This window comes from Aphidius gifuensis, linkage group LG5, assembly GCF_014905175.1.
Source record: "Aphidius gifuensis isolate YNYX2018 linkage group LG5, ASM1490517v1, whole genome shotgun sequence".
NCBI lineage: Eukaryota > Metazoa > Arthropoda > Insecta > Hymenoptera > Braconidae > Aphidius > Aphidius gifuensis.
Window position 1 is genome coordinate 4,184,751 of NC_057792.1, and position 13,281 is coordinate 4,198,031.

Sequence of the window (13,281 nt, forward strand, 5' to 3'; positions counted from 1 at the left end):
CATATGGCTTTGACACACCCTCTATTTTTCTGTATGTCTATCGAATTGAAACTGTAAAATACAGAGAAATAAAATTTTATTCTCAAGAAGTCATGTCAAATTTAAAATTCATCACGAAAGTTTTTGTATAATTTAATATGACAGTTGAAACATTGCAATATGAAATGTAACGGTTGCACTGAGTGTGAATAATAATAATAAAAAAATATCAATAGCTTCCATAATGGGAAGCTATCATCTGGTTTTGACACTGTCAATCAAATTGCCACAATAATATAGTCGATAAAATGGAAAGAAATAAAATAAGAAGCTATGATGAATTTAAAATTCATCACGAAAGCTCTTGAAATTTTTTATCAGCTTGAATGACAGATAAAATATTGCAGTATAAAATAGTTGCATGTGTAGTTCTAACGCCTCTCTTGACTTTGGAAATTCATCAATACACTTTACACCCTAAATAATACTCGGTGAAATAAAATCTAACTATTTGAAATATAAAATAATGTCGATTTTTAAAGCAGGCTATTATCGACACGTTAAAAATTGTTTTTTGATAATTGGTACATGGCCAAAACAATCAAAAAAAGTATCTTATACATTACGTGTGACTTTAATTGGAATATTAACATCCTCCATAATTCCGGCTGTAATAGAATTTAGCATAATCATCAATAAATTTTTTAAAAATTTGTCTTTGTTTTTCGTAAATTTTTAAAATTTCTATCAAAGACAAATTTTTAAAATTTAAAAGTTTTACATTGCCGCATTAGCATGAAATATAATTAATTTTAATTCTACAGTATATACATATTTTTAATGTTTGGGGAAATTATAACGAGACTATACCATGTCTAGCAGCACAAGGAACAGTTATCATTGCATTTATAAAATATTTCTTATTAATTGCTCAACCAAATATGGTAAATAAAATTAAATAATTATAATGCATACAGTGAATTTAATTGTTGAAAGTTAATAACAATAAAAAAAACTTACTTTTATATTTTTATATAATTTTTTTTATCAAGATTTCAAAGATTCTCAATCGAATAAATGATGATTGGAAATTATATAATAGAACAAAAAAAATTAGTGAAGTGATGCATCATCATGCTGCAAGTGGATCTCGATTTACACTTATTTATTTATGTATACAATAGAATAAAATACAATTTTCTTTTATAAATATTTACTAAAAAAAATATTATAATAATTTTTATTAAATTAATATTTTCAGATTCAATTTTTACTGCGGGAGTTGTATGGACAACAGCTTCTTACGTTCCTGTTGTATTAGATATTGTTATACCAATGAATGAAAGCCGGGAAAAAAAATTTGCTTATGAAGTTGATTATGTTATTGACTCACAAAACTATTATAACTGGATTCAGATACATTGTCTAATGGCTGTACTGGTTACAGATATATTCGTTTGTACAACTGATTGTTTCATCGTAATGATGGTTGAGCATTGTTCAAGCTTGTTTCATATTGTTGGGTAATTATTTATTATTATTTAAACTATTTTTTTGACTTATAAATTTTAGTTTAATTATTTACAGTATTATACTACGAGAATTAGAAACAGAAAATTCAAATATTACTGAAAAATATGAAAAAAATATTATTTCACGAGCTATTGTTGTTCATCAAAATGCTATTTCGTAAGTATTTAATTTATTTTATAATTTTAAAAACTTTAATTATAATAATTTCATGATAAAATATTTCAAGGTTAGCAGAACTCATTGAAAAATTCGTAACAATAATGTACGGAGGAGTTTTTTTAGTCAATATGATTGTGATCAGTATAGGAGGCTTTCACGTAATATACAAAATTTATTTATTTATTTTCTGTAAAATAAATAATTCTAAATAAATTAAAATTTGAAAAATAAATTTTTTTAGATGATCCTACGATGGGATGATAAACGTGAAGTAATAAGAATGCTTCTTTTTCTAATTACTTTAAGTCTAATTTTATTGTTCAATACACTACCAAGTCAACAATTGATAAATAGCAGCGGAAATGTTTTCTATAGAATGTAAGTTTATATTTTAAATATAATAATTTATTGTATAATTAAATATCTATAAATTAAAAAATTTTATAGTGCAGATTGTCAATGGAATAAATTAACTTTAAAATCACAAATTTTAATTCAAATAATGCTAATACGAAGTACACAAACAAATACTTTAACAGCGGGAAAAGTTTATCCAATCAATATGGAAAATTTTAGTAAAATAATGAAAACTTCAATGTCTTATTTTACGGTATTAAAATCAATGCAATAAATGTGTTTTTTTATATATTACCTGTTTGTAAAATACAAATAGCATTCTGATGGATCAATGATATATTCAATACAGGCAATTATTAAAATATATGTATTGAATGAACAACAACAATTGAAATGGCTTTACAGATATAGAAATACCAAAAAAAAATGTTTAAATTTATAGTTGAAGTGAAAAATAAAATAAGTAAAAAAATCAGTCACAATTTATAGTTGTAATCCTTTCGATACACATATTAGTTTTTAATTTTTTTTCAAACGTATAAAATAAATGGTTAAAAAGTACAGGTATACCAAGGAAACGATAAAAACTACAAGACTACTTGTTTCGATTGAAGAAAAAAAGGTAATAAAAAACAATTCATCACAAGTCATTGTCATAATATTTACCACATTGTATCGATGCTAGCTTGAATGGGAAAAAAAAATTCAAGTATCACATGGCTTTGACACACCCCTTATTTTTCTGTTGGTGTTATAATGTCAATCAAATAAAATTACAGGTAAAATATTGCACAAAGATATTATTATTACTTCTTGTGAATAACAGTATCGATTGTTCATCAATATTTGCGTGTACAGTCTTGACAGACCCTTACTAAATTTTTTTTTCAAGTTTCTCCCTCCAATCAATAGCCATACCGCAATGGGAAATAAAATTTCAAGTATCATCTGGCTTTGACACCTGATGTGTCAATCAAATTGCAAATACAATATAGAGTCCAATAAAATAAAAAGAAATAAAATTATATTCTTAAGAATCCATTTGATATTCATCACGAAACTTTTTACAAACTTGAAAGACAGATATTGAATAAAAGTCACTTTTTTATACTGAGTTTAATTTTTTTAGTTTATATGTGGAAATTAAATAACATAAACTTTATTTTATTACGTTAAAAAATACTCTACTGAAATAATCTGAGTTTATAAAATGACAATTTTTGAAGCGGGTTATTACACACACGTTAAAAAATGTTTTTTACTTGCTGGTACTTGGCCCGAACAATCAAAATTTTTATCTTATACAATACGTACTATTTTCATTGGAGTATGTATGGCATGTATGACTCCAGCGGTATGTATTTTTTTTTAATTTTGCATAATAAATATATATTCTAAAATGTCATCTCACGCATCTACATACCCTTCTCCCTCGATTATACAATTTTTGTTAGAGACCCTTATTTTTTTTTTTTTTTAAATTTTAAAAATTCGCTAAATCATTATCACGCATATGGTGTATAATAATTAATAAATAATAATTTAATTTAAATTTTACAGTTTGTACATATAATTCATTGTTGGGGAAATTTTAGTGAATTTATAGTATGTTTACCGATCCAAGGAGCTGCTAGCATTGGATTTCTAAAATATTGCTTAATACTTGCTAAACAATCTATGGTTGAAAAAATTATTACAATTATAATATATATTAATTGTTTACAGTGAATTAAAAGTTTATATATATATTTTTTTTAAGATTTCAAAAATTATTAATATTATTAATGATGATTGGGAATTATATAATAAAACACAAAAAATTAGTGAAGCAATGCATATTAGTGCTGTTAAAGGATCTCAATTTACACTATATTATATATGTAATATACTGTACAATTATTATATTATAGATAAATATTTATTTTAATGTACTTTTAAAATATAATTTTGCAAATAGATTTTATGACTGCAGCAGCAATATTATTTTCAGCAAGTTCTTACATTCCAATTGTACTAGATATAGTTAATCCACTAAATGAAAGTCGTCTAAAAACATTTCCCTATGAAGTTGATTATGTTGATAGTTCAAATGTATATTCTTATATGCGAATTCACATACTATGGCTTATAGTTGCTTTTATTTTAATTGTATGGATTTTTACAACAGATTGTTTTATTTTGATGATGGTTGAACATTGTTCAAGTTTATTTCATGTAGTTGGGTACGTATTTTTATTATTTATTATTTTTTATATTATTTTATTGATTAGTAAATTTTAATTGAGTTATATATTTACAGTGTTATATTAGAAGAATTAGAAACAAAAAATTCAAGAAATACTGAAAAACATGAAAAAAATATTATTTCTCGTGCTATTGTTGTTCATCAACATGCTATTATGTAAGTATTAAATATATTTTATAGTTTTTCATAAAATGAAAATTATAATTTTACTCATTTTATGATAAAAGGTTATCAGAACTGATAGAAAGTTTTGTAACTGTAATGTATGGTGCTGTTTTTTTAATCGACATGACTATAATAAGTATCGGAGGTTTTCATGTAATATAAAAAAATTATTTATTTATTTTTGGTGAAATAAATAATAGTAAATAATATACATAAAATTTAAAAAATAAATTTTTTTAGATGATCCTAAAATGGGAAGATAAAAATGAAGTTATGAAAATGGCTGTTTTTATAATTACTTTGAGTTCAGTATTATTTTTTAATACAATACCAAGTCAACGTTTAATAAACAATAGTGAAAATGTTTTTTATAGAATGTAAGTTTTTATTTTAAATATAATAATTATTATTGTATATAATTATATAAATAAATTAAAATATTTTACAGTGCTGATTGCCAATGGACTGACCTAACAGTCAAATCACAAATTTTAATTCAAATGATGCTTATAAGAAGTATTCAAGTCAGTACGTTAACAGCGGGAAAAGTATATCCAATTAACATGAAAAATTTTAGTAAAATAATGAAAACTTCAATGTCTTTTTTTACGGTAATGAAATCAATGCAATAGTATCTTCAACGAAATCTTGATGTAGTAATAAAACAACCAAAACTGTATATAAAAATACCGATTCATCATGAAATTAATATTGACAATATTACGAAAAAAAAAAAAGCTTTAAATTTATTTTTTTAAATCTAATTAATCATTTTTTTGTTTTTCAAGTTTTCAACATTACCAACTACACAGGTATAGACCAGAATATTTGAACAAAAAAAATTCCACTCGTTCAGTTTGTTGTTGTCGAAGCGGTAACACGTTATTTTATTTTCAAATTACAAGTTGAAATTTAAAAAAGTATATTAAATATCCCAAAAAATATAATAATTATTTCATTTAAAATAAAAAATATTTATAAAAAAAAAAACAAGTAAGTATTATTTATTAAAAATATTTACCTTTAATCGTCAGGTATGTATAATAAATAATTTTTTTTTTTTTTTTTCAATAAACATTTAATGTCGTTATAATTTGAATAAAATTTATTAAAATAAAAATTATTATCAATATAAGATATTAAATAAAATAATAAAAATTAATTTGTTGTGTTGTCCTAAAAAAATATAAAAAAAAAAAACTTGAATTTAGCACGCGTTTATTTTAGTAATATGTTTGTTTGGCATAATTCCAACTCATGTTGAATTAATTGTTGAATTAATGTATTTTAAATTAGCATTTTTTTTTTTTTTCATTCATAATACCTATGATTTTTATTGAATAAAATAATTAATAAATTTTAAAAATTTATTTTCAGTTAAAATATATTATTTATATGGATTGAGATATTTTTTATTAAATATGACATTATTGTATATTATTGGAATAATACAATTTGTTTACGTTTTTTCATGGTAAGAATATTATTTTTAGATACTTGATATTTGCATACAATAGTTATTTAAAAATTTTTTTATTTTATTCTATACAAAACTATAAATTATATGCAAATATTAACTCTATTTTCAACTAATTATTATTAACCAAACTCATACTTATATGATAAAAAAAATTCCAGGATATCTGGCGAAAGCAATCTTAAATTTCCAGAAGAATTTAAAATTGGCGTTGGTGGTTCTGCTTATCAAACAGAAGGAGCATGGAATATCGATGGTAAATTATAAAAATTAAAAAAGTAAAAATAAAACAATAATAATAAGCCAAAAATTCAATGTGAATTGTGTTACATGATAAATTTTACAATAATAATATTTATTGAATATTTAGGTAAATCACCAAGTAATTGGGATGTATTTAGTCACAATAAAAATAATTCAATAGTTGATGGTGAAAATGGTGATGTTGCAACTGATTCATATCACAAATATAAAGAAGATATTAAAATTTTAAAAGACACTGGAGTTAGTTATTTTGTTTCTTTTATTTGTATCAACAATCAATCAGCCACACCTTATTTATTTTAAATATAAATCTTTGTTTTGTTTTTTTTATAGTTTCAATTTTATCGGCTATCACTAAGTTGGTCTAGAATTTTACCAGCTGGAGTTGATAACATAACAAATAATAAAGGAATACAACATTATAAAAATGTTTTAGATGAACTTCATAAAAATGGAATTGAACCATTTGTTACTATTTATCATTGGGATCATCCTGATGTTTTAGATCAAACAGGAGGATGGTTAAATGAAACAATTGTTGATCATTTTGTAAATTATGCTAAAATTGTATTTCAAGAATTTGGATCAAGAGTTAAATTTTGGACAACAATTAATGAACCAATTGCTTATTGTTATTGGGGCTATGGAAAAGGAGCATTTCCAATTGGTAATAATAAAATTTAAAAATAACTAAATTAGCTAAAAATACCATTTAAATTTTCATTCTTTAGGAAAAGAAGAACCAAGTTTATCTAAAGCATACAGATGTGGTTATAATATGTTGCAAGCACATGCTAAAGTTTATCATTTGTACAATGATACATTTAGAATAAATAACAGTCAAATTGGAATTGTTAATTCTTGTTGGAATTTTTATAGTATTGATAAAAATGATACAGAAAGTTCTGATATTGCATTTCAATATAATTGTGGGTGGTTATCACATCCAATATTTACTGAAAATGGAGATTATCCAGATGTTATGATCAAAAGAATAAATGAAAATAGTCAATTAGAAGGTTTATCAACGTCAAGATTACCAATCCTAACACCACAATTAATACAAGAAATTAAGTAATGTATTTTTTTAATTTAATAAATTAATTTTAAGGGTATAAATTTTGATAATATTAAAAAAAATTAATTATACATATTTTAATAGAAATACTGCTGATTATTTTGGATTAAATTATTATACATCAAGAATAAGTGAAAGTATCAAAAAATCATCTGTTAATGGATGGTTTGAAGATTCTGGCATTAAAATAAGTGAAAATAAAAGTTGGCCAGTTGATTCAGCTTCTTGGCTTCAAGTAATTAATTTTTTTCATTTTTTTTTTCTTTTATATAATCATTGAAATAAACAATATAAAATTCTATTGATTATTTTAGATTGTTCCAAAAGGTTTAGGTGATTTATTGAGAAAAATAAAAAATGAATATAATAATCCACCAATTTATATATTGGGAAATGGTCTTGCAACTGATTTAAGTCATAATGACACATCAAGAATTAATTATTTATATTCACATATGGAAGAAACATTACTAGCTATTAATCGTGATGGATGTAATATTAAAGGATACACTGTTTGGAGTCTGCTAGATAATTTCGAATGGCTCGATGGATATACGTAAGTTAAATTTTTTTATTTCGAAATTAAAATTAATCATTTTCCATTTTTTTTTCAGCAAGTCTTATGGTATTGTACATGTTGATCATCAAAATTTAAATCGTCCAAGATCACCAAGACTTTCAGTGACTTGGTTAAAAGAAATTTTAAAAAATCGTCAATTAATGACACTTAATGATATTTACAATTCTTCAAATTATCATTAAATTAATTATTATTATATATTTAAAAAAAAAAATTATTGTTTTTAGTTTAAAATATATTTATGAGAATAAAAATAAAATTATTCATAAAAATTTATAATTATTTATTTATTAACTTTATTTTTTTCTGGCAGTATTTAAAAAAAAAAAAAAAATTTATTATGAGTACTTATATACAAAAAAAGATAAAAATAGAAAAAAGATGAAAATAAAATATATTGAAATAATTATTTATTTAAATTCGATGTCAATAAATGATTATTACAAAAAAATTAAATAAAAAATAATTCACGATATATTTCATGGAAAAAATTGGCCATTGAAAATTTTTTTTTTATTTATTATTTTTGTTTTTCATCAGTTATATTAATTATTATTTTCACAATTGTAATTTTTCATAACAATAATTTACGCGATAAAAAGTTATTAATTTAATTTAAAAGTAATTGTTTATATAATATTATCAACGTGAAATGCCTAAATGACCTATTTATTTTTTTAACATATCACTAAATAGGTTTAAATTAAGGCAGCTTTATTTTTTTATTTTTGCTTTGTATTTTTTATTTTCCCTGATGAAAAAAAATTTCAATTATAAATCAGTATTGTTTTTGTCTATATTATTACATTATTTATTATTATTATTAAATATTTTTTTTTTATTTTCATCAAATGCAAAACTATGTTATTAATTTAAAAAGCAAAGTAATATTATAAATTTGTATTTTTTTTTTTTCTTACAATGATTTATTTACTCATTGTCAATTTTCCCGGTTAAAATTTAAGAAGAATACGTGTAACCTTATGGGAACATTTTTTTCGCTTTTAGTATTTACAAAAATTATTATTTTCACTATTTGTATGTTACAATGAAAAATAATAAATACATATTTTCAAAAAAAGAAAAAAAAAAAAACGATATTACATTGCTGATTTATCATCGTTTTGCATTCAACAACGTTATAGTTTTTCTACTAGAAAATGTTTTTTTTTTTCTTTTAAATTTTCGTTCTTTTATTATAAATTTATAGTTGATATTTTTAACTAAAAAACATTAAATTCATGATGATATGTACAAAAAAACACGATCATGAATACACAATTTATGACAACATAATTTTGTAACTTAAATAAAAAAAATTTCTTTTTTTCCCATATAATTAAATTGTAAAAAGAAAAAAAAAAATTTATTAGAAATAATCTCAATTGTTTAATGATTTAAAACAAAAAAAAAAAAATTATTTACACACATAATTTTAAACTGCAATCGTAAATTCAAAATTCTATTCTAAGTTATTATTTTTTTCTTTTTTTTCAATGCAAAAATGTAATATGATAAACTGTGCGAAGGCGCTGTAATTACTAAACTGTATTTATTTTTTTTTTTTTGTTTTTCTTGTTTTTTCTAGTAATGTGTACAAAATTTATTTATCAACAGATTGTTATCATGTCAAAATATAAACTAGATAATATAATCTTGTATTTATTTTTTTTTTCTTCTACTTTTCGACATATTTTTATAATAATTATTTTCATAAAACAAGGCCTACATTTGTTGATGATATTATTTACAGCACCAGGTGAAAAAAAAAAGAAAAAAAAAAGACAATAAAAATCGGAAGAACAATAAAAATATTTCTGTTTAAATAATAATTAAAGAAAAAGAAATATTTCTATTTTGTCATAACTACTTAATTCCATATAATTGAAAGTCAAAAAAAAAAAAAAACAAAGAAAAAATTGATGAAATGGAAACAGTATTATTATCGTGAATATTTAATCTGGTAAATATATAATCACGCCGAATTAGCATCAGTCAAGAGTAACTCTAATCGTTCATACCTTTCACTCTTAAGATTATTTATTCTTTGTAAATGTTGATGCAAAGTATTAGCAGCAATTGGTTGAAAAGGTGCAACACATGGTGGTGTTAATCCAGCTACTTCAACTAAATTCAATATAAATATCGACCATTCAGATATTAAATTTTCATCATCTGGATAATAATTTTCAGCTTGTTCCAATAGTGAAGCAATAACAGATACACCAAACTATCAAAAAAATATTAAAAATATTAATATACATCTTACAAAATTATAAATTAATAAACATATTTCTACAAACCTTATTTGTAACAGCAAAAATAAGATTACTATTATTTATCTTATTATTTTGATTAATTGAATCCATAAATGATTTTGAAATTTTTAATAATATCGAAAAACTAGTAACTGTTTCTAACCATCTATGAAATTCTGGAAAAAAACGTACTAATAAATTTGTATCACGTCTACCAAATATTGCCAAATTACGAATAAAACCAATCCAAAATTCACCAAGTTGATAATCATATTCAGTGACACTTAAAAATGGTAAAAATCTTAATAATAATGTTTTTCCTTTTCTAACACTTAGAATACCAGATAATTTATCTTCTTTCATTAATTGTAATAATGATTCAAACATAATATTAATAAGTTCAGGTGCTGTTTTTTTTTCTTCTTTTGGTTCTTGTTGTTCTTGTTCATCATTTTGTTGTTGTTGTTGTTGTGCTTCAGCTTGTTGTTTTTCAGCTAATATTGCCAATGGATTATTAACATCTTCTAATTTCAATTGAATTGTATATAATCTTTCAATTTCTAATAATCTTTGACGTATTTTTTTCATATCTTTTTGTTGAGCTGATGATGATTGTCCAGATTCATTATTTGATACAACATCCATATCAATAATTTTACGTGGTGCTGTAACACTACCACATTGTAATTTACCCAATGAATTTTCAAATTGTGTTGGTGTATATACAATTTTTTGCCAAATATGTTGATCTTTATCTTTTGAATCACGATTTAAACCATTATTATTATTATTTTGTTTTTTATCTTTACCACCACCAAAACAACCATCAATATCATTTTTATTAATATCATTTTTTTTTCTATTTTGTCTTTCTGTAAATACAGTAAAATAGAAATCATCAATAAATGGTTGATTTGTATTGTGTTGAAGTAATTGGATATTTATTAACCATTGTTTTTCACGATTACTCATTAAACCAGAATATTCATCATATTCACCATTTTCATTAAAACCATTGTGATTTTGATGATGTTGACGTTGATGATATCTTGGATTATTTCTATTTTGATTCCAAAATTGATTATTTTTAAAAAATGGTTGATTATTAGGTTGTTGTTCACCTTGTTGATTTCTTTGATTACCAGAATGTTGCTGTTGTTGGTGTTGATGATGTTGTTGTTGTTGTTGATGCTGATGATGTTGTTGTTGTTGAAGATGAAGATGATTTTGTGAATTACCAAATGGTCCATTAACAAGTGGATGATCTTGTCGTAAAAATTGTGGATGTATTGGAGGAGGTCTTGGTTGTGGTTGTTGTGGTGTTGAATAATTACCAATAAAATTACCATGAAGTGGTTGTCGTTGATTAGCCAACAATAAATGATGTGGTGGTAATGGAAATCTTATAATATTACCAGGTTGATTTTGTTGCATTGGTCTTGCATTTTGCATTAATTGATTTGGCATACGTATATTTTGTGATAATTGTATTTGATGTGGTCCAGATAAATTTAAACCTGGTGGAAATCTTGTTGGTGGTATACCATTTATAATATTTTGATGTATATTTGATGATAAATGATTTGGTAAATTTGCAAAATCAATTATAAATTGTCCAGATGGTAATTGAGGTGTTTGAATAATACCTAATGGTTTAATAAGACCTGGTGGTGGTCTTATAAGACCTCTTTCAAGTTCTTCAACAGTACATACATTTTTAATTGGTACTGGTAATGATGATGGTGGTGGTGGTGGTGGTAGCTGATGTTGATTAATATGACTTGATGTTAAAGAAAAATTTGGACTATCCCAAACACCTGGTCTTGGTACAATACCATCTTGTTCATCAAGTACCAAATGTGATAGACTACCTTCAACATCAACATCTAAATCACCATTTTTATTATTTTCTGATGATAATGATTGATTACTTGGTCTTGTTAATTCAGTGATATGAGATAATTTTTCATGATCTTGCTCCCAATCACCAGCTAAAGCATCTGAACCAAATGTTTCATCATTTAGGGCATCATATTCAAGCTCTTCGAGCTCCTCATCAATTGGACATTCTATGGCCTCGTCCAAAAAAAATTATAAATTTTCACATTAAATTTTTGATAACATTCATATCAACATCATTAATAAATAATTATTTGTAAATATGAAATAACCTTAAATTCATTAGTCTCACAAATATTTAAAATAACAAAAAAAAAAACAAATAAATTTTTAATCATGTTAATAAATTAAGAAATCATAAAACATCAACAATACGTGTCACTATGAAAATTAATAATTTTATCTTAATTCTCTAAAGAAAATATAAGCTGAATAAACAAAAAAGAAATTTTTTTTTTGTTTATTTATGTTCAAATCAAAATACTGTAACTGAATATTTTATAAAATTAATTTTAAAAACACAAATAAATATATAAAATAATAAATATGTTTTAATAATTTAAAATTTATAAAAAAAAAAAAAAAAACAAACATGTTTTAATATTGTTTCTAAAAACATTTAAATGATGATTTTTTTTTTCTTTAATTTTAGTTAAAAATAGAGGTTATGATTAGAAAATAATTGAAATAAATGATACCGCATTTTGTCAAACTTGTATAAACAATTATTAACTAATTAAAAATATTGCAATAAATAAATTAATAATTATATTTAAATAATAAAAATACTACAACAATATAATATGATAAATAAACATAAATATGTTAAAATTAAAATTCATAGCGTCGTAGATGATTATGTTACAATTTGATTTAATAAATTAGCACATTATTAATTTAAATATTGTAAAAAAATTTTTTTTCAATTAAAGATAAATATATTAACTTACTGCATTTGATGTATCAAATCCGAAAAAAGAGTCTGCCATTTGATAATATTAATTTTACAAAATTTCATGTTCCGACAAAACGTCAAGCGATAAAAACGACATTAGATGTCATGGCGACTAAAATTCCTCTCTTTCTCTCTCTCACTGTGTATGTATGTGTGTGTATATATATGTGTATGTGTGTGCTAAAGATGCATCTGAATGCACTTTTTTTTTTTATTTTAAATTTTTAATTATTACCAAATTTATAGATAATTTTAATCGTCATGAAGAAATGTTGACTTAATAATTATTTATCATTGAACCAATAATTATGTAAAAATGTTTAATTATATAA

At 22.9% G+C, this 13,281-nt stretch overlaps 3 protein-coding genes across 4 annotated transcripts; 2 read left to right on the forward strand and 1 right to left on the reverse strand.

Annotated features, from left to right (window-relative positions):
- The first annotated feature begins 3,244 nt into the window (after positions 1-3,244).
- Positions 3,245-5,070, forward strand: LOC122856958. Its single transcript, XM_044158890.1, has 8 exons — positions 3,245-3,382; positions 3,589-3,708; positions 3,788-3,908; positions 3,986-4,250; positions 4,328-4,429; positions 4,501-4,591; positions 4,679-4,815; positions 4,887-5,070. The coding sequence occupies exons 1-8, from the start codon at positions 3,362-3,364 to the stop codon at positions 5,068-5,070; spliced, it is 1,041 nt and encodes a 346-aa protein (XP_044014825.1). The 5' UTR covers positions 3,245-3,361.
- A 735-nt stretch (positions 5,071-5,805) lies between these two features.
- LOC122856240 (myrosinase 1-like) lies at positions 5,806-8,019 on the forward strand. Its single transcript, XM_044157932.1, has 8 exons — positions 5,806-5,912; positions 6,077-6,171; positions 6,286-6,419; positions 6,513-6,846; positions 6,911-7,253; positions 7,342-7,492; positions 7,572-7,813; positions 7,872-8,019. Exons 1-8 carry the CDS (start codon positions 5,860-5,862, stop codon positions 8,017-8,019), a joined length of 1,500 nt encoding a protein of 499 aa, XP_044013867.1. The 5' UTR covers positions 5,806-5,859.
- A 767-nt stretch (positions 8,020-8,786) lies between these two features.
- On the reverse strand, positions 8,787-13,081 carry LOC122856959 (protein PAT1 homolog 1). 2 transcript variants are annotated; one of them, XM_044158892.1, is made up of 3 exons: positions 12,945-13,081; positions 10,141-12,171; positions 8,787-10,067 (listed from the first exon to the last, which is right to left on the reverse strand). In XM_044158892.1, the coding sequence occupies exons 1-3, from the start codon at positions 12,981-12,983 to the stop codon at positions 9,813-9,815; spliced, it is 2,325 nt and encodes a 774-aa protein (XP_044014827.1). In that variant the 5' UTR covers positions 12,984-13,081; the 3' UTR covers positions 8,787-9,812. The 2 variants fall into 2 exon arrangements, with proteins under 2 accessions (XP_044014827.1, XP_044014826.1); XM_044158891.1 differs by having other exon boundaries at positions 10,141-12,177; positions 12,945-13,075.
- Positions 13,082-13,281: the final 200 nt, after the last annotated feature.

Bases quoted from the DNA above. Each gene is read 5' to 3' on its own strand.
- LOC122856958 (XM_044158890.1), top strand. From the start codon at position 3,362: ATGGCATGTATGACTCCAGCG. The intron at 3,383-3,588 runs GTATGTATTTTT...TAAATTTTACAG, and splicing joins TGGCATGTATGACTCCAGCG to TTTGTACATATAATTCATTG. The intron at 4,592-4,678 runs GTAATATAAAAA...AAATTTTTTTAG, and splicing joins TAAGTATCGGAGGTTTTCAT to ATGATCCTAAAATGGGAAGA.
- LOC122856240 (XM_044157932.1), top strand. From the start codon at position 5,860: ATGACATTATTGTATATTATTGGAATAATACAATTTGTTTACGTTTTT. The intron at 5,913-6,076 runs GTAAGAATATTA...AAAAAATTCCAG, and splicing joins TTTGTTTACGTTTTTTCATG to GATATCTGGCGAAAGCAATC. The intron at 6,420-6,512 runs GTTAGTTATTTT...TTTTTTTTATAG, and splicing joins AAATTTTAAAAGACACTGGA to TTTCAATTTTATCGGCTATC.
- LOC122856959 (XM_044158891.1), bottom strand. From the start codon at position 12,983: ATGGCAGACTCTTTTTTCGGATTTGATACATCAAATGCA. The intron at 12,178-12,944 runs GTAAGTTAATAT...TAATTTTTTTTG, and splicing joins GATTTGATACATCAAATGCA to GACGAGGCCATAGAATGTCC. The intron at 10,068-10,140 runs GTTTGTAGAAAT...TTTTTTTGATAG, and splicing joins TTTTTGCTGTTACAAATAAG to TTTGGTGTATCTGTTATTGC.